General features: G+C 63.2%; 2 protein-coding genes across 2 annotated transcripts in view; one reads left to right on the top strand and one right to left on the bottom strand.

Annotated features, from left to right (window-relative positions):
• Positions 1-105: 105 nt before the first annotated feature.
• Positions 106-19,693, top strand: SMARCC2 (SWI/SNF related, matrix associated, actin dependent regulator of chromatin subfamily c member 2). The gene is given in 32 exon segments (XM_062015379.1): positions 106-238; positions 413-532; positions 2,070-2,155; positions 3,754-3,835; positions 3,931-4,023; positions 4,904-4,973; positions 5,099-5,168; positions 5,276-5,351; positions 5,439-5,570; positions 5,659-5,774; positions 5,887-6,011; positions 6,128-6,187; positions 6,269-6,306; positions 6,500-6,630; positions 6,737-6,808; positions 10,138-10,251; positions 10,333-10,408; positions 10,410-10,487; positions 10,656-10,748; positions 11,040-11,156; positions 12,151-12,213; positions 12,317-12,575; positions 16,476-16,621; positions 16,623-16,638; positions 16,725-16,789; positions 16,869-16,931; positions 16,933-16,999; positions 17,094-17,203; positions 17,205-17,252; positions 19,108-19,242; positions 19,343-19,546; positions 19,548-19,693. Coding segments are annotated over 32 exon segments (3,159 nt in total). The 5' UTR covers positions 106-127; the 3' UTR covers positions 19,671-19,693.
• Positions 19,694-20,444: 751 nt separating this feature from the next.
• Positions 20,445-21,283, bottom strand: part of ESYT1 (extended synaptotagmin 1) — a 6,661-nt gene continuing 5,822 nt past the window's right edge. The window contains exon 10 of the mRNA XM_062015307.1: positions 20,445-20,677. Coding sequence (XP_061871291.1) covers positions 20,445-20,677 — 233 coding nt within the window. The remainder of the gene's footprint in view (positions 20,678-21,283) is intronic.

Raw genomic sequence — 21,283 nt, 5'->3', positions numbered from 1 at the left:
GCGGCACCCAGCGCCCGCCGCGCTCCAGCAGGGGGCGCCGCGGTCCCCGGCGGGAGCCCCCCGGCGCGGCCGGCAGGGGGCAGCACGGCGGCGGCGGCGCGGCGGGAGCGGCCGGGCCCGCTGGAAGATGGCGGTGCGGAAGAAGGACGGAGGCCCCAACGTCAAGTACTACGAGGCCTCGGACACCGTCAGCCAGTTCGACAACGTTCGCCTTTGGCTCGGGAAGAACTACAAGAAGGTAAAGCCCCCGGTTGCGGGCGGGGAGAGCCGCTGTCGGCCCCCGCCCCGCCGGGCCCGGCCTGTCACGGCCCCGCCGCCGCCATCGCCGCTCTCCTCAGCCCCCCTCCCCCTTCCCCACACCGGGCCCGGCCCTGACCGAACCCCCCCCACCCCCGGCTCCTTCTCCCCGCAGTACATCCAGGCCGAGCCCCCCACCAACAAGTCGCTGTCGAGCCTGGTGGTGCAGCTGCTGCAGTTCCAGGAGGAGGTGTTCGGTAAACACGTCAGCAACGCGCCCCTCACCAAGCTGCCGGTGAGCCCGGGGACGGGGGGACGGGCCGGGGGGCTCGGAACCGCCAGGGGGGTTCGGCACGGCCGGGGAGGGGCTCAGCACGGCCCGGGGACGGGAGGACGGCCCGGGGGGCTCAGCACGGCCGGGAGGGGCTCGGCACGGCCCGGGAGGGGCTCGGCACAGCCGGGGGGGCTCGGCACGGCCCGGGGGGCTCGGCACGGCCGGGGGGGGCTCGGCACGGCCCGGGGGGCTCGGCACGGCCGGGGGGGCTCGGCACGGCCCGGGGGGGCTCGGCACGGCCCGGGAGGGGCTCGGCACGGCCGGGAGGGGCTCGGCACGGCCTGGGGGGCTCGGCACGGCCGGGAGGGGCTCGGCACGGCCCGGGGGGCTCAGCACGGCCGGGGGATGTGGCTCAGTGATGCCCCGGGGAGCCGGGGATGAGGCCCCGAGTGGGAGCTGTGCATGGAAGAGGTGGGGATGGCACGCTGGGGACATGGGGACAAGGGGCTGGTGAGCCAGAGGTGGGGCCCTGAAGAGTTGGGGATGAGGCTGAGCAGGGACAGAGCTCCAGGACCATGGGGAAGGGCCCCAAAGAGCTGGGGACAAGGTGCTGAGCATGGGTAGTGCTAAAAGATATGGGGACAGCACCCAGAGACCTGGGGATGGAGCCCCAGTGAACTGAAGATGAGGCCCTGGTGAGCCATGGACAAGGGTCTGAGCAGGGACAGTGCCCCAAAGACCCAGGGACAGCACCCAGAGACCTGGGGACAGGGCCTCAGGGACCCAGTTGAGTGTCCCCAGTGCCCCAGGGACAGCAGCTGAGCCCAGGGACAGCACTGGGACACAGGGACAGGGCCCTGACCATGGACAGCACCTCAAGCACATGGAGACAAGGGAGTGACACCTTAGTGACCTGGGGACAAGGTCCCAAAGAGATGGGGACAGGGACAGCACCCAAAGGCTTGGGGACAAGGTCCCAAAGGACTGGGGACAGAGACAGCACCCAAAGGCTTGGGGACAAGGTCCCAAAGGACTGGGGACAGAGACAGCACCCAAAGGCTTGGGGACAACGTCCCAAAGGACTGGGGACAGAGACAGCACCCAAAGGCTTGGGGACAAGGTCCCAAAGGACTGAGGACAGGGACAGCACCCCCAAAACCTGAGGATAAGGTTCCAAAGAGCTGGAGATGACAGTTTAGTGACTTGGGGACAATATTGGGCAGGGACAGCACCCAAAGAGCTGGGGACAAGGTGCCAAGGGCCCCAGGACAGCAGCTGCAGACATGGGAACAGTGTGTGGGCACAGGGACAGTGCCCCAGCACCTCAGGGACTGCACCCCAGCTTGGGCACAGAGCCCAGTGAGGGGCTGGCACCCTGATCAAGGGGTGACTCCCTGCTGAGGGGATGGCACCCAAATGACATGGGGACACCATCCTGGCATTTGCATGGCACCCCAGTGAGGGGATGGCACCCTGGCATGGGGAGGGCACCCCAGTGAGGGGATGGCACCCCCAGCTGCCCCTTTGTCCCCCCTGAGCCCTTTTCTTGCCCCTGCAGATAAAATGCTTCTTGGATTTCAAGGCTGGGGGAGCCCTGTGCCACATCCTGGCAGCAGCCTATAAGTTCAAGAGTGACCAAGGATGGTGAGTGGCCGTTGGGGAGGGGGGTCCTGGGAGCAGGAGGGATCAGGGTGGGGGTCAGGGGGACACAGGTTGGGGGGCTTCTCCATGGGAACACCCTGGGGTGGCCTTGTGTGGGTTGGGCTGGTTCTAGGGCACCCACCTCTATAGCCAAGCAGGTGCCAAGGCATGTCCCCCCTGCCAGCCTGAGCCCCTGATGGGCTTTGGGTGCTGTCACCCCCTCCCTGCCACCCTGATGAGCTTTGGGTGCTGTCACCCCCTCCCTGCCACCCTGATGAGCTTTGGGTGCTGTCACCCCCTCCCTGCCACCCTGATGGGCTTTGGGTGCTATCACCCCCTCCCCTGCCACCCTGATGGGCTCTGGGTGCTGTCACCCCCTCCCTGCCACCCTGATGGGCTTTGGGTGCTGTCACCCCTCCCTGCCACCCTGATGGGCTTTGGGTGCTGTCACCCCCTCCCTGCCACCCTGATGGGCTCTGGGTGCTGTCACCCCCTCCCTGCCACCCTGATGGGCTCTGGGTGCTGTCACCCCCTCCCTGCCACCCTGATGGGCTCTGGGTGCTGTCACCCCCTCCCTGCCACCCTGATGGGCTTTGAGTGCTGTCACCCCCTCCCTGCCACCCTGATGGGCTTTGGGTGCTGTCACCCCTCCCCTGCCACCCTGATGGGCTTTGGGTGCTGTCACCCCCTCCCTGCCACCCTGATGGGCTCTGGGTGCTGTCACCCCTCCCCTGCCACCCTGATGGGCTTTGGGTGCTGTCACCCCCTCCCTGCCACCCTGATGGGCTTTGGGTGCTGTCACTCCCTCCCTGCCACCCTGATGAGCTTTGAGTGCTGTCACCCCTCCCCTGCCACCCTGATGGGCTCTGGGTGCTGTCACCCCTCCCTGCCACCCTGATGGGCTTTGGGTGCTGTCACCCCTCCCTGCCACCCTGATGGGCTTTGGGTGCTGTCACCCCTCCCTGCCACCCTGATGGGCTTTGGGTGCTGTCACCCCTCCCCTGCCACCCAAATGGGCTTTGGGTGCTGTCACCTCTCCCTGCCACCCCAATGGGCTTTGGGTGCTGTCACACCTCCACTGAGTCCCTGATGGGCTTTGGGTGCTGTCACCCCCTCCCCTGCCACCCTGATGAGCTTTGGGTGCTGTCACCCCTCCCCTGCCACCCTGATGGGCTCTGGGTGCTGTCACCCTCCCCTGCCACCCTGATGGGCTCTGGGTGCTGTCACCCCTCCCCTGCCACCCTGAGTCCCTGATGGTCTTTGGGTGCTGTCACCCCTCTACTGCCACCCTGATGAGCTTTGGGTGCTGTCACCCCTTCCCTGCCACCCTGATGGACTTAGGGGGCTGTCACCCCTCCCCTGAGTCCCTGATGGGCTCTGGGTGCTGTCACCCTCCCTGCCATCCTGATGGGCTCTGTGTGCGTGTCCCTCTCCCCTCTCCCTCCAGCCTTGTCCCCGATGGGCTTTTTGGGTGTGTGTGTCCCCTCCCCCCGCTCTGGCCTTGCCCCCCTGCTGGGCTTTGGGGTGTCCCCCCTGCTGTGGGTGCTGACAGGAGACCTGAGCTGTGGCTTTCATGAGAGTCGCTCTTTTCTTCCAATAAGGCGGCGTTTCGATTTCCAGAATCCCTCGCGCATGGACCGCAACGTGGAGATGTTCATGACCATCGAGAAGTCCCTGGTGCAGGTGGGAGCTGCTGTGCCACACCCTCCCCCCAGTCCCCAGCACACCCCCACACCCTCTCCCCCCACCCACTCACCTCTCTGCTCTCCCTTCTGCAGAACAACTGCCTGGCCCGGCCCAACATCTTCCTGCACCAGGAGATTGAGCCCAAGCTGCTGAGCAAGTTGAAGGACATTGTGAAGAGGCATCAGGTTGGTGGGGGGCACAGGGAGGTGGGGGGCACAGAGCAAAGGGGGCTCCTCCCAGGCCTGACCCCACCCCCTCAGGTTAGTGGGGGGCACAGAGGGGTGGGGGGCACAGAGAGGTGGGGGGCACAGAGCAAGGGGAGCTCCTCCCAGGCCTGACCCCTCCTCTCTCAGGTTAGTGGGGGGCACAGAGGGGTGGGGAGAACAGAGAGGTGTGGGGGGCACAGAGAGGGGTGGGGGGAACAGAGCAAGGGGGGCTCCTGTCCCTCCTTTCAGGCCTGAACCCCCTCTCTCAGGTTAGTGGGGGCACAGAGCAAGGGGGGCTCCTGTCCCTCCTCTCAGGCCTGACCCTCCCTCTCTCAGGTTAGTGGGGGGCATAGAGAGGGGTGGGGAGCATAGAGCAAAGGGGTCTCCTCTCAGGCCTGCCCCCCCCCTCAGGTTAGTGGGGGGCACAGAGGGGTTGGGGGCACAGAGATATGGGGACACAGAGCAAAGGGGGCTCCTCTCAGACCTGACCCTTCCTCTCTCAGGTTAGTGGAGGGCACAGAGAGGTGGGGGGCACAGAGCAAGGGGGGCTCCTGTCCCTCCTCTCAGGCCTGACCCCCCCCCCTCTCAGGTTACTGGGGGGCACAAAGAGGGGTTGGGGGCACAGAGATGTGGGGGGCACAGAGCAAGTGGGGCTCCTCTCAGGCCTGACCCCCCCTCTCTCAGGTTAGTGGGGGGCACAGAGCAAAGGGGGCTCCTATCCCCCCACTCAGCCCTGACCCCACCTCTCTCAGGTTAGTGGGGGGCACAGAGAGGTGGGGGGCACAGAGATGTGGGGGGCACAGAGCAAGGGGGGCTCCTATCCCCCCACTCAGCCCTGACCCCCTCTCTCTCCTCACAGGGCACAGTGACTGAGGACAAGAGCAACGCCTCCCACGTCGTCTGCCCTGTCCCTGGGAACCTGGAGGAAGGTGGGTGCAGGGGAGAGCCCCCCTCATGGTTTTGGGGGGTGTTCTGGGGGGCTTTTGGGGCACAGAGCTGTGCTCAGCTCTTGTTGGGGCTGGTGGGGCCGTGCTCAGCTCCCTGTGTCCCGCAGAGGAGTGGGTCCGGCCGGTCATGAAGCGAGACAAGCAGGTCCTGCTGCACTGGGGCTACTACCCCGACAGGTGAGGGGGTTTGGGGGGTACCCATGGGCCATACTGGAGCCCCACTGTGCCCCTGTGCCCACGAGGGGTTGGGGAAAGGGGGCTCAACCATCCCTCTGTGCCCACAGCTACGACACCTGGATCCCAGCCAGCGAGATCGAGGCCTCGGTGGAAGATGCTCCGACGCCAGAGAAACCCCGGAAGGTAGCTGGGTCAGGCAGGGTGGGCTGGTGGGCACAGCTTCCCCCCTTCCCCTGCCAGCTGCTGTGCCCACACCCCCCTGCCCCACAGGTCCATGCCAAGTGGATCCTGGACACAGACACCTTCAATGAGTGGATGAACGAGGAGGACTACGAGGTGACGGACGAGAAGAGCCCCGTCGCCCGCAGGAAGAAGATCTCAGCCAAGACTCTGACAGATGAGGTCAGAGCAGTGGCAGAGCCACGTGGGGGGGGGAATTTGGGGGGGTGTCTCTTGGCCTAGTGACCCCCCCTGACCTCTCCCCCCCCAGGTGAACAGCCCAGACTCAGACAGGAGGGACAAGAAAGGCGGCAACTACAAGAAGCGGAAGCGCTCGCCCTCCCCCTCGCCCACCCCCGAGGCCAAGAAGAAGAACGCCAAGAAGGGGTGAGGCTGGGCTGGGGGGAGCAGCAGGGTCACATCCAGCCCTGGGAGGGGCTGTGGGGGTGTCCACAGTGCTGACAGGGACATGGGGGGGTTGGGGGCTCTCCCTTTGCAGACCCTCCACCCCCTACAACAAATCCAAGCGTGGGCACCGGGAGGAGGAGCAGGAGGATCTGACCAAGGACATGGACGAGCCCTCACCCGTCCCCAACGTGGAGGAGGTCACCCTGCCCAAGACAGGTCAGTGTGGGGGGACTTGGGGGGGCTCACAGGGGTCTGTCCTTGGGGTCTCTCGCTCTGTCATGAGGGCAGGGGCCTGTCCTCAGGGTGCTCAGCACCGTTTCCCTCCGCTGCAGTCAACACCAAGAAGGACTCAGAGTCTGCGCCTGTCAAGGGGGGGACCATGACAGATCTGGGTGAGTCTGGGGGCTCTGGTGGGTCTCCAGCCCCTCTGATCTGGCCCTGCCTCAACCTGTGCCCCCTCCCCTCTCTTCTAGATGAGCAGGAGGATGAGAGCATGGAGACAGCCGGCAAGGTGAGGCCTGAGATCACCCCACCACGGCGGTCACCATCCCTCTGTCCCTCCTCTGGGGAGGAAAAGGCTCCTTTCTGCCCTTCCCCCTTGTTCCTGGAGCCATGTGTAGCTTCACCCTCATCCTGAGGCTGAGGAAGGGTGCAAAAGGGAGCTGAGAATCCCCCTTTGCCCACATGGCCCTGGTCTGTGGCAGGATGAGGAGGAGAATGGCACTGGGAGCAAGGGGGAGCAGGCCAAGAACCCCGAGCTGCACGAGGACAACGTGACCGAGCAGACCCACCACATCATCATCCCCAGCTACGCCGCCTGGTTCGACTACAACAGGTACCAGGGGACAGCTGGGGCACGGGGCTGGTGCCCCCCAGTGGTGGCCACCAACCACACCCTGTGTGGCCACCAACCAGCCCCCCCTGGGCATCTCCTCCTGCAGTGTCCACGCCATCGAGCGCCGAGCGCTGCCCGAGTTCTTCAACGGGAAGAATAAATCCAAGACCCCTGAAATGTGAGACATCACCCACCCCCCAGCCCCCCCCAGCCTTCCCCACATCCCTCCTGAGGCCACAGCTGATGCCAACATCACCTTGTTCTCTCCCCTTCCCGCTGCCACCTCCTTGTTCTCCCCATTCCCATCCCTTTGTTTTGTCCTGTTCCTGTTGCATCCTTGTTCTCACTCTTTCCTGCTCCCACCTTGTTCTGCCTCTTTCTGCCGCCACCTCCTTGTTCTCCCTTCTTCCTGCTGCCACCTTGTTCTCCATCCTTCTTGCTGACACCTCCTTGTTGTCCCCTCTTCTTGCTCCCATCTCATTGTTCTCCCACCTTCCTGCTGCCTCCTTGTTCTCTCTTCTTGTGGCCACCTCCTTTTTCTGTCCCCTTCCTGCTTCCTTCTTGTTCTCCCCCCTTCCTGCTCCCACCTTGTTGTTCTGTTCCCTTCTTGCTTCCACCTTGTCTCCCTCTTTCCTGCTGCCTTCTTGTTCCCTCTCTTCCTGTGGCCACCTCCTTGTTGGCTTCTCTTCCTGTTGCCTCCTTGTTCTCCCCATTTCCTGCTCCCATCTTGTTCCTCCCCCCTTCTTGCTTCTACTTTGTTCTCCCTCTTTCCTGCTGCCTCCTTGTTCTCCATCCTTCTTGCTGACACCTCCTTGTTGTCCCCCCTTCCTGCTCCCACCTTGTTCTCCCCCTTCCTGCTGCCACCTTGTTGTCCCATTCCCTGCAACCTCCTTGTTCTCCCCCCTTCCTGCGCTCACCTCGTTGTTCTCCCCTCTTCCTGCTCCCACTTTGTTCTCCCTCTTTCCTGCTGCCTCCTTGTTCTCCATCCTTCTTGCCGACACCTCCTTGTTCTCCCCCCTTCCTGCTCCCACCTTGTTCTCCCCATTCCCATCCCCTTGTTCTGTCCTGTTGCTTCCTTGTTCTCCCCTCTTCCTGCTCCCACCTCGTTGTTCTGTCCCCTTCCTGCTCCCACTTTGTTCTGCCCTCTTTCTGCTGCCACCTCCTTGTTCTCCCCCTTTCTTGCTCCCACTTTGTTCTCCCTCTTTCCTGCTGCCTCCTTGTTCTCCCCATTCCCATCCCCTTGTTCTGTCCTGTTCCTGTTGCTTCCTTGTTCTCCCTCTTTCCTGCTCCCACCTCATTGTTCTGTCCCCTTCTTGCTCCCACTTTGTTCTCCCTCTTTCCTGCTGCCACCTTGTTCTCCATCCTCCTTCCTGACACCTCCTTGTTGTCCCCCCTTCCTGCTCCCTCCTCATTCTCCCTCTTTCCTGCTGCCTCCTTGTTCTCCATCCTTCTTGCTGCCACCTCCTTCTTCTCCCCCCTTCTTGCTTCCACCTTGTTCTTCCTTCCTGCTGCCACCTTGTTGTCCCATTCCCTGCAACCTCCTTGTTCTCCCCCCTTCCTGCTCCCACCTCATTGTTCTCCCCTCTTCTTGCTCCCACTTTATTCTCCCTCTGTCCTGCTGCCTCCTTGTTCTCCATCCTTCTTGCTGCTACCTCCTTCTTCTCCCCCCTTCTTGCTTCGACCTTGTTCTCCCTCTTTCCTACTGCCACCACCTTGTTCTTTCTCCTTGCTGCTGCCACCTTGTTGTCCCATTCCCTGCAACCTCCTTGTTCTCCCCCCTTCCTGCTCCCACCTTCTTCTCCCCTCTTTCTGCTGCCACTTTGTTTTCCCTCTTTCCTGCTGCCTCCTTGTTCTCCATCCTCCTTCCTGACACCTCCTTGTTGGCCTCTCTTCCTGCTCCCACCTTGTTCTTCTCCCTTCCTGCTGCCACCTTGTTGTCCCATTCCCTGCAACCTCCTTGTTCTTCCCCCTTCCTTCTCCCACCTTGTTCTCCCTCTTTCCTGCTCCCATCTTGTTCTCCCCGCTTCTTGCTCCCACTTTGTTCTCCCTCTTTCCTGCTGCCTCCTTGTTCTCCCCATTCCCATCCCCTTGTTCTGTCCTGTTCCTGTTGCTTCCTTGTTCTCCCTCTTTCCTGCTCCCACCTTGTTGTCCCCCCTTCCTGCTCCCACCTCATTGTTCTGTCCCCTTCTTGCTCCCACTTTGTTCTCCCTCTTTCCTGCTGCCACCTTGTTGTCCCATTCCCTGCAACCTCCTTGTTGTCCCCCCTTCCTGCTCCCATCTCCTTTTTCTGTCCCGTTCTTGCTTCCACTTTGTTCTCCCTCTTTCCTGCTGCCACCTTGTTCTCCATCCTCCTTCCTGACACCTCCTTGTTGTCCCCCCTTCCTGCTCCCTCCTCGTTCTCCCTCTTTCCTGCTGCCTCCTTGTTCTCCATCCTTCTTGCTGCCACCTCCTTCTTCTCCCCCCTTCTTGCTTCCACCTTGTTCTTCCTTCTTGCTGCCACCTTGTTGTCCCATTCCCTGCAACCTCCTTGTTCTCCCCCCTTCCTGCTCCCACCTCGTTGTTCTCCCCCCTTCTTGCTCCCACTTTATTCTCCCTCTTTCCTGCTGCCTCCTTGTTCTCCATCCTTCTTGCTGCTACCTCCTTCTTCTCCCCCCTTCTTGCTTCCACCTTGTTCTCCCTCTTTCCTGCTGCCACCACCTTGTTCTTTCTCCTTGCTGCTGCCACCTTGTTGTCCCATTCCTTGCAACCTCCTTGTTCTCCCCCCTTCCTGCTCCCACCTTCTTCTCCCCTCTTTCTGCTGCCACTTTGTTTTCCCTCTTTCCTGCTGCCTCCTTGTTCTCCATCCTCCCTCCTGACACCTCCTTGTTGCCCCCCCTTCCTGCTCCCACCTTGTTCTCCCTCTTTCCTGCTCCCACCTTCTTCTCCCCCCTTCTTGCTCCCACCTTCTCTCTCTTTCCTGCTCCCACCTTGTTCTCCCCCCTTCTTGCTTCCACCTTGTTGTCCCATTCCCTGCAACCTCCTTGTTCTTCCCCCTTCCTGCTCTCACCTCGTTGTTCTCCCCTCTTCCTGCTCCCTCCTCGTTCTCCCTCTTTCCTGCTGCCTCCTTGTTCTCCATCCTCCTTCCTGACACCTCCTTGTTGCCCCCCCCTTCTTGCTCCCACCTTCTCTCTCTTTCCTGCTCCCACCTTCTTCTCCCCCCTTCTTGCTTCCACCTTGTTCTCCCCCTTCCTGCTGCCACCTTGTTGTCCCATTCCCTGCAACCTCCTTGTTCTCCCCCCTTCCTGCTCCCACCTCGTTGTTCTATCCCCTTCCTGCTCCCACCTTCTTCTCCCCCCTTCTTGCTCCCACTTTGTTCTCCCTCTTTCCTGCTGCCTCCTCATTCTCCATCCTCCTTCCTGACACCTCCTTGTTGCCCCCCTTCCTTCTCCCTCCTCATCCTCCCTCCTTCCTGCTCCCCCCTTCCCCTCCGCACTCCCCCGCCGCGTCCTGCCCCGTTTCTCCCCGCAGATACTTGGCTTACCGGAACTTCATGATCGACACGTACCGCCTGAACCCTCAGGAGTACCTGACCTCCACGGCCTGCCGCCGCAACCTGGCGGGCGACGTCTGCGCCATCATGCGGTGAGCGCGGCGCCCGCCTCCGCCCTCGGCAGCCGCGCCAGGGGATGGCACGGCCCGGCCCGAGCCGCTCTTTCTCCGCAGGGTCCACGCTTTCCTGGAGCAGTGGGGCCTCATCAACTACCAAGTGGACGCCGAGAGCCGTCCCACCCCCATGGGCCCCCCCCCCGACCTCCCACTTCCACGTGCTGGCCGATACACCCTCGGGCTTGGTGCCGCTGCAGCCCAAAACGCCGCAGGTGGGTGCGTGGGGAGGGGTCTGCCCCTTGTTCTGTGCCCTTCCCCTCCCTGCCCTCCCCCTCCTCTCTGCCATTCCCCCCCCCCCGGGCCCGGCTGGGGCCGGGTGTGTGTGTGAGGGGGTGAGGGGGGCGGGGGGGGGGATCGCACAGCTTCGATCCGTGCCTCAGGGCCGGCAGAGCGACGGCGACGCCAAGACGGGCAGGAAGAGCAAAGAGATGGAAGAGCTCGGCACCGAGCCGGTGAAGGGGAAGCCGGAGCTGGTAGGCGGCTCCCCGGGGTCTGGCCCCCACCCTGCCGCTGCCCGAGGAAGGCTCCTCTCTCCCCCCCCCTCCCCAAATCCTCCTCTTCCTCCTCCTCCTCCTCCTCCTCCTCCTCCTCGTGGCCCCGCATGCCGCCCGGCCCCGGGGAGCGGGGACACGCGCCGTGATGAGACGAGGATCTGTGGGATGGGACACACACACACACACACACACACAGGGTCAGCCTCGTGTCCTGTGTCCCCTGGCTGTGTCCTCAGTGTCCCTTTCTCCTCCCCCCACCCCTGGCAGCAGACCTCGGCCTCGCAGCAGATGCTCAACTTCCCTGACAAGAGCAAGGAGAAGCCGCCGGACATGCAGAACTTCGGGCTGCGCACCGACATGTACACCAAGAAGAACATTCCCTCCAAGGTGGGCACAGGCTCAGAGGCAGTCACACACTCATCCTGGCTGGAAATGGCCTTGAAATTCACTGAGTCCAGCCCTCAGCACCTCAACTCCAGGGCTCTGGGGTCACTCCAGGGCTGGGCACTCCCCCAGCTCCCTGGGCAGCCTGGCACAGGGCTGACACCCCTCTCAGGGAAACAGTTCTGCCTCAGCTCCAGCCTCAACCTCCCCTGGGGCAGCTCCAGCCCCTTTCCTCTTGTGCTGGCATTCATTACATCATTTTTTCCCTCAAAACTCCTCTAAAACGTCACTTTTTCTCTCAGAACTCCACCAAACCCCACTTTCCTCCCCAGAACTCCCTCGGGGAAAAAGTTCTCTCTCAGCTCCAAACTCAACCTCCCTTGGAGTGACTTGAGGCTGTTTCCTCTTGTCCTGTCACTCAGGAGCAGAGACCAACCCCCAGCTCCCTGCAGCCTCCTGTCAGGGAGTGTCAGAGACGGCTCCTGGCTGCCCTCAGCCTCTTCTCCAGCCTCAACACCCCCATTCCCTCAGCCCCTCCCCAGCCCCTTGTGCTCCAGCCCCTTCCCCAGCTCTGTGCCCAGCTCTGGCCACGCTGCAGCCCCTCAGTGTCCCTGTGGCAGTGAGTGAGGGGCCCAGCACTGACACAGCCCTGGAGCTGCAGCCCCTCAGTGTCCCTGTGGCAGTGAGTGAGGGGCCCAGCACTGACACAGCCCTGGAGCTGCAGCCCCTCAGTGTCCCTCTTGTCATAGACACCCAGATTGGTTGGGCTGGATAAAGCCCCTGAAGCTGCTGCAGGCCCAGCCCTGCCCTCACCCTGCCCAGCCCAGCACTGACCCCTCAGCACCTCACCCCATGGCTTTGGGATCCCTCCAGGGCTGGGCACTCCCCCAGCTCCCTGGGCAGCCTGGCACAGGGCTGGCACCCCTCTGAGGGAAACAGTTCTGCCTCAGCTCCAGCCTCAACCTCCCCTGGGTTCTCTGTCCCCATCCCCCCACAGAGCAAAGCCGCTGCCAGCGCCACACGGGAATGGACAGAGCAGGAGACGCTGCTGCTGCTGGAGGTGAGGAGGGAGGAATCCCCTACATAGAGAATCATGTGTGGGGACAACAGAGCCACCAACCCCCCTCCATGAACCCTCCCTCCTCTTTCCCCATCATCCCCAGGCCCTGGAGATGTACAAGGACGACTGGAACAAGGTGTCGGAGCACGTGGGCAGCCGCACGCAGGACGAGTGCATCCTGCACTTCCTGCGCCTGCCCATCGAGGATCCCTACCTGGAGGACTCAGAGGCATCGCTGGGGCCTCTGGCCTACCAGCCCATCCCCTTCAGCCAGTCAGGGAACCCCGTCATGAGCACCGTCGCCTTCCTCGCCTCCGTCGTCGACCCCCGAGTGGCCTCGGCCGCCGCCAAGTCGGCTCTGGGTAAGGCGGCTCCCCCCGGGCAGGGCTGGCTGAGGGGGAGAGGGAGGGGAGGGGGAGAGGGAGATGAGTCTTACAGAGAGGTGGGAGTGAGGGTTAGAGGGGGGTGAGGCCCAGAGAGAGGTGGGAGAGAGGGTTAGAGGGAGGTGAGAGCCTGGGGGGAGGGTTAGAGGGAGGTGAGGTCCAGAGAGAGGTGGGAGAGAGGGTTACAGGGAGGTGAGAGGTGGGAGAGAGGGTTACAGGGAGGTGAGAGGTGGGAGAGAGGGTTACAGGGAGATGAGTCTTACAGAGAGGTGGGAATGAGGGTTATAGGGAGGTGAGGTCCAGAGAGAGATGGGAGAGAGGGTTACAGGGAGGTGAGAGGTGGGAGAGAGGGTTACAGGGAGGTGAGAGGTGGGAGAGAGGGTTAGAGGGAGATGAGTCTTACAGAGAGGTGGGAATGAGGGTTATAGGGAGGTGAGGTCCAGAGAGAGATGGGAGAGAGGGTTACAGGGAGGTGAGAGGTGGGAGAGAGGGTTACAGGGAGGTGAGAGATGGGGGAGAGGGTTACAGGGAGGTGAGAGATGGGGGAGAGGGTTACAGGGAGGTGAGAGATGGGGGAGAGGGTTACAGGGAGGTGAGAGGTGGGAGAGAGGGTTACAGGGAGGTGAGAGGTGGGAGAGAGGGTTAAAGGGAGGTGAGAGGTGGGAGAGAGGGTTAAAGGGAGGTGAGAGGTGGGAGAGAGGGTTACAGGGAGGTGAGAGGTGGGAGAGAGGGTTAAAGGGAGGTGAGAGGTGGGAGAGAGGGTTACAGGGAGGTGAGAGGTGGGAGAGAGGTTAAAGGGAGGTGAGAGGTGGGAGAGAGGGTTAAAGGGAGGTGAGAGATGGGAGAGAGGGTTACAGGGAGGTGAGAGGTGGGAGAGAGGGTTACAGGGAGGTGAGAGGTGGGAGAGAGGGTTACAGGGAGGTGAGTCTTACAGAGAGGTGGGAATGAGGGTTATAGGGAGATGAGGCCCAGAGAGAGGTGGGAGAGAGGGTTATAGGGGGGTGAAAGAGGAGAGAGAGGGTTATAGGTAGGTGAGAGATGGGAGAGAGGGTTATAGGTAGGTGAGAGATGGGAGAGAGGGTTAGAGGGAGGTGAGAGGTGGGAGAGAGGGTTAGAGGGAGGTGAGAGGTGGGAGAGAGGGTTATAGGTAGGTGAGAGATGGGAGAGAGGGTTACAGGGAGGTGAGAGGTGGGAGAGAGGGTTATAGGTAGGTGAGAGATGGGAGAGAGGGTTACAGGGAGGTGAGAGGTGGGAGAGAGGGTTATAGGTAGGTGAGAGATGGGAGAGAGGGTTACAGGGAGGTGAGAGGTGGGAGAGAGGGTTAGAGGGAGGTGAGAGGTGGGAGAGAGGATTAGAAGGAGATGAGTCTTGCAGAGAGGTGGGAATGAGGGTTATAGGGAGGTGAGGCCCAGAGAGAGGTGGGAGAGGGTTGTAGGGAGGTGGGAGGTGAGAGAGAGTTATAGGGAGGTGGGAGGGTTATAGGGAGGTTGAGTCTTACAGAGAGGTGGGAATGAGGGTTATAGGGGGATGAGAGCTGGGGGGAGGGTTAGAGGGAGGTGAGGTCCAGAGAGAGGTGGGAGAGAGGGTCACAGGGAGATGGGGCCATAGAGAGGTGGGAGTGAGTGTTATAGGGAGATGAGTCTTACAGAGAGGTGGGAATGAGGGTTATAGGGAGATGAAGCCCAGAGAGAGGTGGGAGAGAGGGTTACAGGGAGATGAGAGGTGGGAGAGTTATAGGGAGGTGAGGGGGGAGAGAGGGTTACAGGGAGGTGAGAGCTGGGAGAGAGGGTCACAGGGAGGTGGGGCCATAGAGAGATGGGAGTGAGGGTTGTAGGGAGATGAGTCTTACAGAGAGGTGAGAATGAGTGTTACAGGGAGATGAAGCCCAGAGAGAGGTGGGAAAGAGGGTTAGAGGGAGATGAGTCTTACAGAGAGGTGAGAATGAGTGTTACAGGGAGATGAAGCCCAGAGAGAGGTGGGAGAGAGGGTTACAGGGAGGTGAGAGGTGGGAGAGAGGGTCACAGTGAGTCCTACATGGAGAAGGGATGAGTCCTAGAGGAAAACTGAGGGAAACAACTTGAGGCCTCTGGAGAAGACAGGATGAGTGATAGGGGAGTGAGTCCTAAAGAGAGGTTGGGGTGAGTGTTATAGGGAGATGAGTCTATAGAGAGGTGGGAATGAGCTCTGTAGGGATTCCTCTGGGGAGGCAGGGTGACTCCTGAGGCTTACAGGGAGGTGGGAATAAAGCCTCCAGGGAATCTGTAGGGAGAGGGGCTGAGGGGAAGGGGATGAAGCCTGTGGGGAGACAGGACAAGTCCTTGTAGGGAGATGAGGCCTCCAGGGGTCGTGCAGGGAGATGGGCTGTAGGGAACCAGGGTGAGTCCTGTGTGGGGAGATGGATGATTCCCAGAGGGAGATGGGAGTGAGTCCTACAGGGAGCCCCCAGGGAGCTGGGGCCAGGAGCTGGGGTGAGGCCTCTGGAGAGTCCTGTAGGGAACCAGGGTGAGGCCTCTGGGGAGATGGATGAGCCCATGGGATGATTGAGCCCTGTGGGGAGATGGTAAAGGCCCATGGGGGGATGGTTCATGCCCATGGGGAGATAATTGAGGCCTGTAGGGAGATGGTCAAGGTCATGGGGAGATGGTTGAGGTCAGGGGGAGACAACTGAGGCCTGTGGGGAGATGGATGAGCCCAAGGGGGGTATGTTTGAGGCCTATAGCATGGTTGAGGCCCATGGGGACATGGATGGGCCCATGGGGGGATGGATGAGCCCAATGGGATGGTTGAGGCCCACAGGGAGGTGGATGAGCCCATGGGGCGATGGGTGAGGCCAATGGGATGTTTGAGGCCAATGGGATGGTTGAGGCCCATGGGGACATGGATGAGCCCAAGGGGGGTATGTTTGAGGGCCTATGGGATGGTTGAGGCCCATGGGGACATAGATGAGCCCATGGGGAGGTGGATGAGCCCATGGGGGGATATTTGAGCCCATGGGGGGAATGGATGAGCCCATGGGGAGATGGTTGATCCCGTGGGGAGATGGGTGAGGCCTGTGGGATGGTTGAGGCCCACAGGGAGGTGGATGAGCCCATGGCAGGATGGATGAGCCTGTGGGGACATGGATGGGCCCATGGGTGGATGGATGAGCCCATGGAGGGATGGATGAGGCCAATGGAATGGTTGAGGCCCGTGGGGGGATGGATGAGCCCATGGGGGGGATGTTTGAGGCCAATGTGATGGTTGAGGCCCATGGGGACATGGATGGGCCCATGGGGCGATGGATGAGGCCAATGGGATGTTTGAGGCCAATGGAATGGTTGAGGCCCATGGGATGGTTTGAGGCCTGTGGGGACATAGATGAGCCCATGGGGGGGATGTTTGAGGCCCATGGGATGGTTGAGGCCTGTGGGGACATGGATGAGCCCATGGGGGGATGGATGAGGCCAATGGAATGGTTGAGGCCCGTGGGGGGATGGATGAGCCCATGGGGGGATGTTTGAGGCCAATGGAATGGTTGAGGCCCATGGGGACATGGATGAGCCCATGGGGGGATGTTTGAGGCCAATGGAATGGTTTGAGGCCCATGGGGACATGATGGGCCCAAGGAGGGATGGTTGAGGCCATGGGATGGTTGAGGCCCATGGGGACATGGATGGGCCCATGGGGGAATGTTTGAGCCCGTGGGGGATGTTAAGGCCTGTGGGAACGTAGATGAGCCCATGGGGGGATGGATGAGCCTGTGGGGACATGGATGGGCCCATGGGGGAATGGATGAGGCCTATGGGATGATTGAGGCCAATGGGATGGGTGAGGCCCTTGGGGACATGGATGAGCCCGTGGGGGATGTTTGAGCCCCTGGGGGCCGGTTGATGCCCACAGAGGAGTTCTCCAAGATGAAGGAGGAGGTGCCCACGGCGCTGGTGGAAGCCCACGTGCGCAAGGTGGAGGAAGCGGCCAAGGTGACGGGCAAAGCCGACCCGGCCTTCGGGCTGGAGAGCAGCGGCATCGCCGGCACCGCCGCCGAGGGAGCCCGAGCGCAGCGGTGAGCCCGGGCTGGGGGCACCAGGGGGGTTCCCCGGGGTGGGGAGGGGGCCAGCACACGGGGTCTGACCCCAGGCTGTGTCCCAGAGGAGAGCGGAGCCGAGGAGGCGCGGGCAGAGGCGCAGGCGCCCGAGGAGAAGAAGGAGGTGAAGGTAATGGCTGGGCTGGGGAGGGGACACGGGGAGGGGGGGACATTGAGTGACACATCCCCCCCCCCAAAACACCCCCCAGGAGCCTCGGGATGGTGCTGCAGAGGAGGAGGTGAAGGAGAAGCCTGGGGAGGTGCCCAAAAAGGGAGGAAGAGAAGGGGAAGGAGGCAGAGGGGGAGAAGGAGCCTGAGAAGGGCGATGGAGATGGTGCAGGTGAGCTGAGGGGGACAGGCTGGGCTGAGGAGGGGGACACACACAGCCCCTGCCCCACTGCCACGGCCCTGCCCTGCCCCAGGGGGAGCCAGAGAAGGAGGAAAGAGGCGAAGGAAGGGGCCGGATGAGGTGGCCAAAGAGCCCGTGGAGCCCGAGGCGAGCGCCAAGGCCAAGGTGGAGCGAGACATCGGCGAGGGGAATCTGTTCCACTGCCGCTGCCGCCGCGCTGGCTGCTGCTGCTGTCAAGGCCAAGGTGAGGGGAGGAGGGGAGGAGGGTGCACAGCATGGGGAGGGGGTGCTCACCCCCCGTGGGCTCTGTCCTTCCCTCCCTCAGCACTTGGAGGAGGAAGAGGAGGGTGCACAACCTGGGAGGTGGGTGCTGACACCCTGCTGGGACTCTGTCCTTCACTCCCCAGCACTTGGTGGAGGAGGAAGAGGAGGGTGCACAACCTGGGGAGTGGGTGTTGATCCCCCCCTGGGGTCTGTCCTTCCTCCCCTCCCTGCACTTGGCAAGGGGGAAGATCAAGTCTCTGGTGGCTTTGCTGAATGGGGGGTGGGATGAGGAGGAGGAAGAGGAGGGTGCACAGCCCCAGGGATGGGTGCTGACCCCTCTGGGCTCTGTCCTTCCTCCCCTCCCTGCACTTGGAGGAGGAGGAAGAGGAGGGTTGCACAGCCCCAGGGATGGGTGCTGACCCCCCTGGGCTCTGTCCTTCTCCCTCCCAGCACTTGGAGGAGGAAGAGGAGGGTGCACAACCTGGGAGGTGGGTGCTGACACCTGCTGGACTCTGTCCTTCACTCCCAGCACTTGGAGGAGGAAGAGGAGGGGTGCACAACCTGGGGAGTGGGTGTTGATCCCCCCTGGGGTCTGTCCTTCCTCCCCTCCCTGCACTTGGCAAGGGGAAGATCAAGTCTCTGGTGGCTTTGCTGAATGGGGGTGGGATGAGGAGGAGGAAGAGGAGGGTGCCACAGCCCCCAGGGATGGGTGCTGACCCCCTCTGGGCTCTGTCCTTCCTCCCCTCCCTGCACTTGGAGGAGGAGGAAGAGGAGGGTGCACAGCCCCAGGGATGGGTGCTGACCCCCCTGGGCTCTGTCCTTCCTCCCCCTCCCAGCACTTGGAGGAGGAAGAGGAGGGTGCACAACCTGGGAGGGTGGGTGCTGACACCCTGCTGGACTCTGTCCTTCACTCCCAGCACTTGGAGGAGGAAGAGGAGGGTGCACAACCTGGGGAGTGGGTGTTGATCCCCCCTGGGGTCTGTCCTTCCTCCCCTCCCTGCACTTGGCAAGGGGGAAGATCAAGTCTCTGGTGGCTTTGCTGAATGGGGGTGGGATGAGGAGGAGGAAGAGGAGGGTGCACAGCCCCAGGGATGGGTGCTGACCCCTCTGGGCTCTGTCCTTCCTCCCCCTCCCTGCACTTGGAGGAGGAGGAAGAGGAGGGTGCACAGCCCCAGGGATGGGTGCTGACCCCCTCTGGGCTCTGTCCTTCCTCCCCTCCCTGCATTTGGAGGAAGAGGAAGAGGAGAGTGCACAGCCCCAGGGATGGGTACTGACTCTCCCTGGGGTCTGTCCTTCCTCCCTTCCCAGCACTTGGAGGAGGAGGGAGGAGGAGGAAGAGGAGGCGTGCACAGCCCCAGGGATGGGTGCTGACCCCCCTGGGGTCTGTCCTTCCCTCCCCTCCCAGCACTTGGAGGAGGAGGGAGGAGGAAGAGGAGGGTGCACAGCCCTAGGGATGGGTGCTGACCCCCCTGGGCTCTGTCCTTCCTCCCCTCCCTGCACTTGGAGGAGGAGGGTGCACAGCCCCCAGGGATGGGTGCTGACTCTCCCTGGGGTCTGTCCTTCCTCCCCTCCCAGCACTTGGAGGAGGAGGAGGAGGAAGAGGAGGGTGCACAGCCCCAGGGATGGGTGCTGACCCCCCTGGGCTCTGTCCTTCCTCCCCTCCCTGCACTTGGAGGAGGAGGGTGCACAGCCCCAGGGATGGGTACTGACTCTCCCCCTGGGGTCTGTCCTTCCTCCCCCTCCCAGCACTTGGAGGAGGAGGAGGAGGAAGAGGAGGGTGCACAGCCCCAGGGATGGGTGCTGAACCCCTCTGGGCTCTGTCCTTCCCCTCGCAGCACTTGGCAGCGGTGGAGGAGAGGAAGATCAAATCTCTGGTGGCTTTACTGGTGGAGACCCAGATGAAGAAGCTGGAGATCAAACTGCGGCACTTTGAGGAGCTGGAAACCATCATGGACCGGGAACGGGAGGCCGTGAGTGTGGTGGGGCGGGGGGGGGGGGGGGGTGTCACACGGTGGGGAGGGGGGCTTCCCCATCCCCTCCCTGACCCTCCCCATGTCTCCCCCTCCGCAGCTGGAGTACCAGCGGCAGCAGCTGCTGGCCCACCCGACCCGGCAGGCGTTCCACATGGAGCAGCTCAAGTACGCGGAGATGCCGGGCGCGGCAGCAGCACTTTCCAGCACCTGCAGCCAGCAGCAGCAGCCGCCGCCGCCTCCCCCCGCTGCCCCCCGGGGGCGCAGCCGCTGCCCCGCCGCCGCCCCGCTGGCCCCCGCCGCCCCACCCGCTGGCCGCTCCGCCCCCCCCCGCCGTGCTGGCTCCGGCCGAGCCCGTGGGGCAGCCGCTGCCCGGAGCCGCCCCCCCGCAGCAGCCGCACGCCCCCGCAGCCCGTCCCGCACGGTGAGGATGGGGGTGGGCGCAGCCGGTGCCCCCCGCGGTGCTGGGGGGGGGTGAGGAGGGGGCGTGGGGAGGGGGCTGGGTGAGCTGGTGCCTCCCGGGGTCGTGGAGCCCGTGGGGGGGTGAGGAGGGGCGGCAGGGTCTGAGGGTCTGGCTGAGCTGGGGGGGGAAGGAGTTGAGGAGGGGGAGAGAGGGTTTGAGGAGGGGGCTTGGAGGGGGTGGGGGGTGAGGGTCTGGGTGAGCCGGGGGGGGGAGGAGTTGAGGAGGGGGCTTGGGGGCATGAGGGTGTCACTGAGCCGGTTGAGGGAGGGGGAGAGAGGGGTTGAGGGAGGGCGGCTTCGGGAGGGATGAGGGTCTGGGTGAGCTGGGGGGTGGAGGATTTGAGGAGGGGGGGAGAGGGTTTGAGGAGGGGGCTTGGAGGGGGTGTGGGGCGAGGGTCTGGGTGATCTGGTTCCACCCGCGGTCCCAGCGCCGTTCCGGGGGTCGTGGAGCCTGTTCGGGGGGTTGAGGAGGGGTCTGAGGGTCTGGCTGAGTCGGGGGGGAAGGAGTTGAGGAGGGGGAGAGAGGGTTTGAGGAGGGGGCTTGAGGGAGGGTGAGGGTCTGGGTGAGCCGAGGGGGCAGGATTTGAGGAGGGGGCTTCGGGAGGGGTGGGGGTCTGGGTGAGCAGGAGTTGAGGAGGGGGAGAGAGGGTTTGAGGAGGGGGTGGGGGGTGAGGGTCTGGGTGAGCCGGGGGGGGCGGGAAGGATTTGAGGAGGGGGAGAGAGGGTTTGGGGAGGGGGCTTCAGGAGGGGTGGGGGTCTCGGTGAGCTGCTTCTTCCCGTGGTCCCAGCGCCCTTCCCGGGGTCGTGGAGCCCCTGGGGTGGGTCGAGAAGGGGTCGAGGAGAGCGTTGGGGGTCTGGCTGAGCCGGTTGAGGAGGGGGAGAGAGGATTTGAGGAGGGGGCTTGGGGGGCATTGGGGTCTGTCTGAGCGGTTGTGGGGAGGAGGATTTGAGGAGGGGGCTTGGGGGGTCTGAGCTGGTTGGGGAGAGAGAGGATTTGAGGAGGGGGCTCAGGGCGTCTGTCTGAGCTGGTTGTGGGGAGGAGGGTTGAGGAGGGGGCTCAGGGGGCGTTGGGGGGTTTTGAACCGGTTGAGGAGGGGGAGAGAGGGTTTGAGGAGGGGGCTTCGGGAGGGGTGAGGGTCTGGGTGAGCCGGGAGGGGGAAGGAGTTGAGGAGGGGGCTTGGGGGGCATGAGAGTGTCGCTGAGCCGGTTGAGGAGGGGGAGAGAGGGTTTGAGGAGGGGGTTTGGAGGGGATGGGGGGTGAGGGTCTGGGTGAGCTGGTTCCACCCATGGTCCCAGCGCCCTTCCCGGGGTTGTGGAGCCCGTGGGGTGGGTCGAGAGCGTTGGGGGTTTGGCTGAGCCGGTTGAGGAGGGGGAGAGAGGATTTGAGGAGGGGGCTCGGGGGACATTGGGGGTCTGTCTGAGCTGGTTGGGGGAGAGAGGATTTGAGGAGGGGGCTCGGGGGTGTTGGGGGTCTGTCTGAGCCGGTTGTAGGGAGGAGGGTTGAGGAGGGGGGGCTTCGGGGGGGTCTGTCTGAGCCGGTTGGGGGAGAGAGGATTTGAGGAGGGGTCTCGGGGGGCGA

This window comes from Colius striatus, chromosome 26, assembly GCF_028858725.1.
Source record: "Colius striatus isolate bColStr4 chromosome 26, bColStr4.1.hap1, whole genome shotgun sequence".
Lineage (NCBI taxonomy): Eukaryota > Metazoa > Chordata > Aves > Coliiformes > Coliidae > Colius > Colius striatus.
The sequence above is the reverse complement of the archived record's forward strand: the minus strand, read 5'-3'. Positions and strand labels throughout refer to the sequence as shown.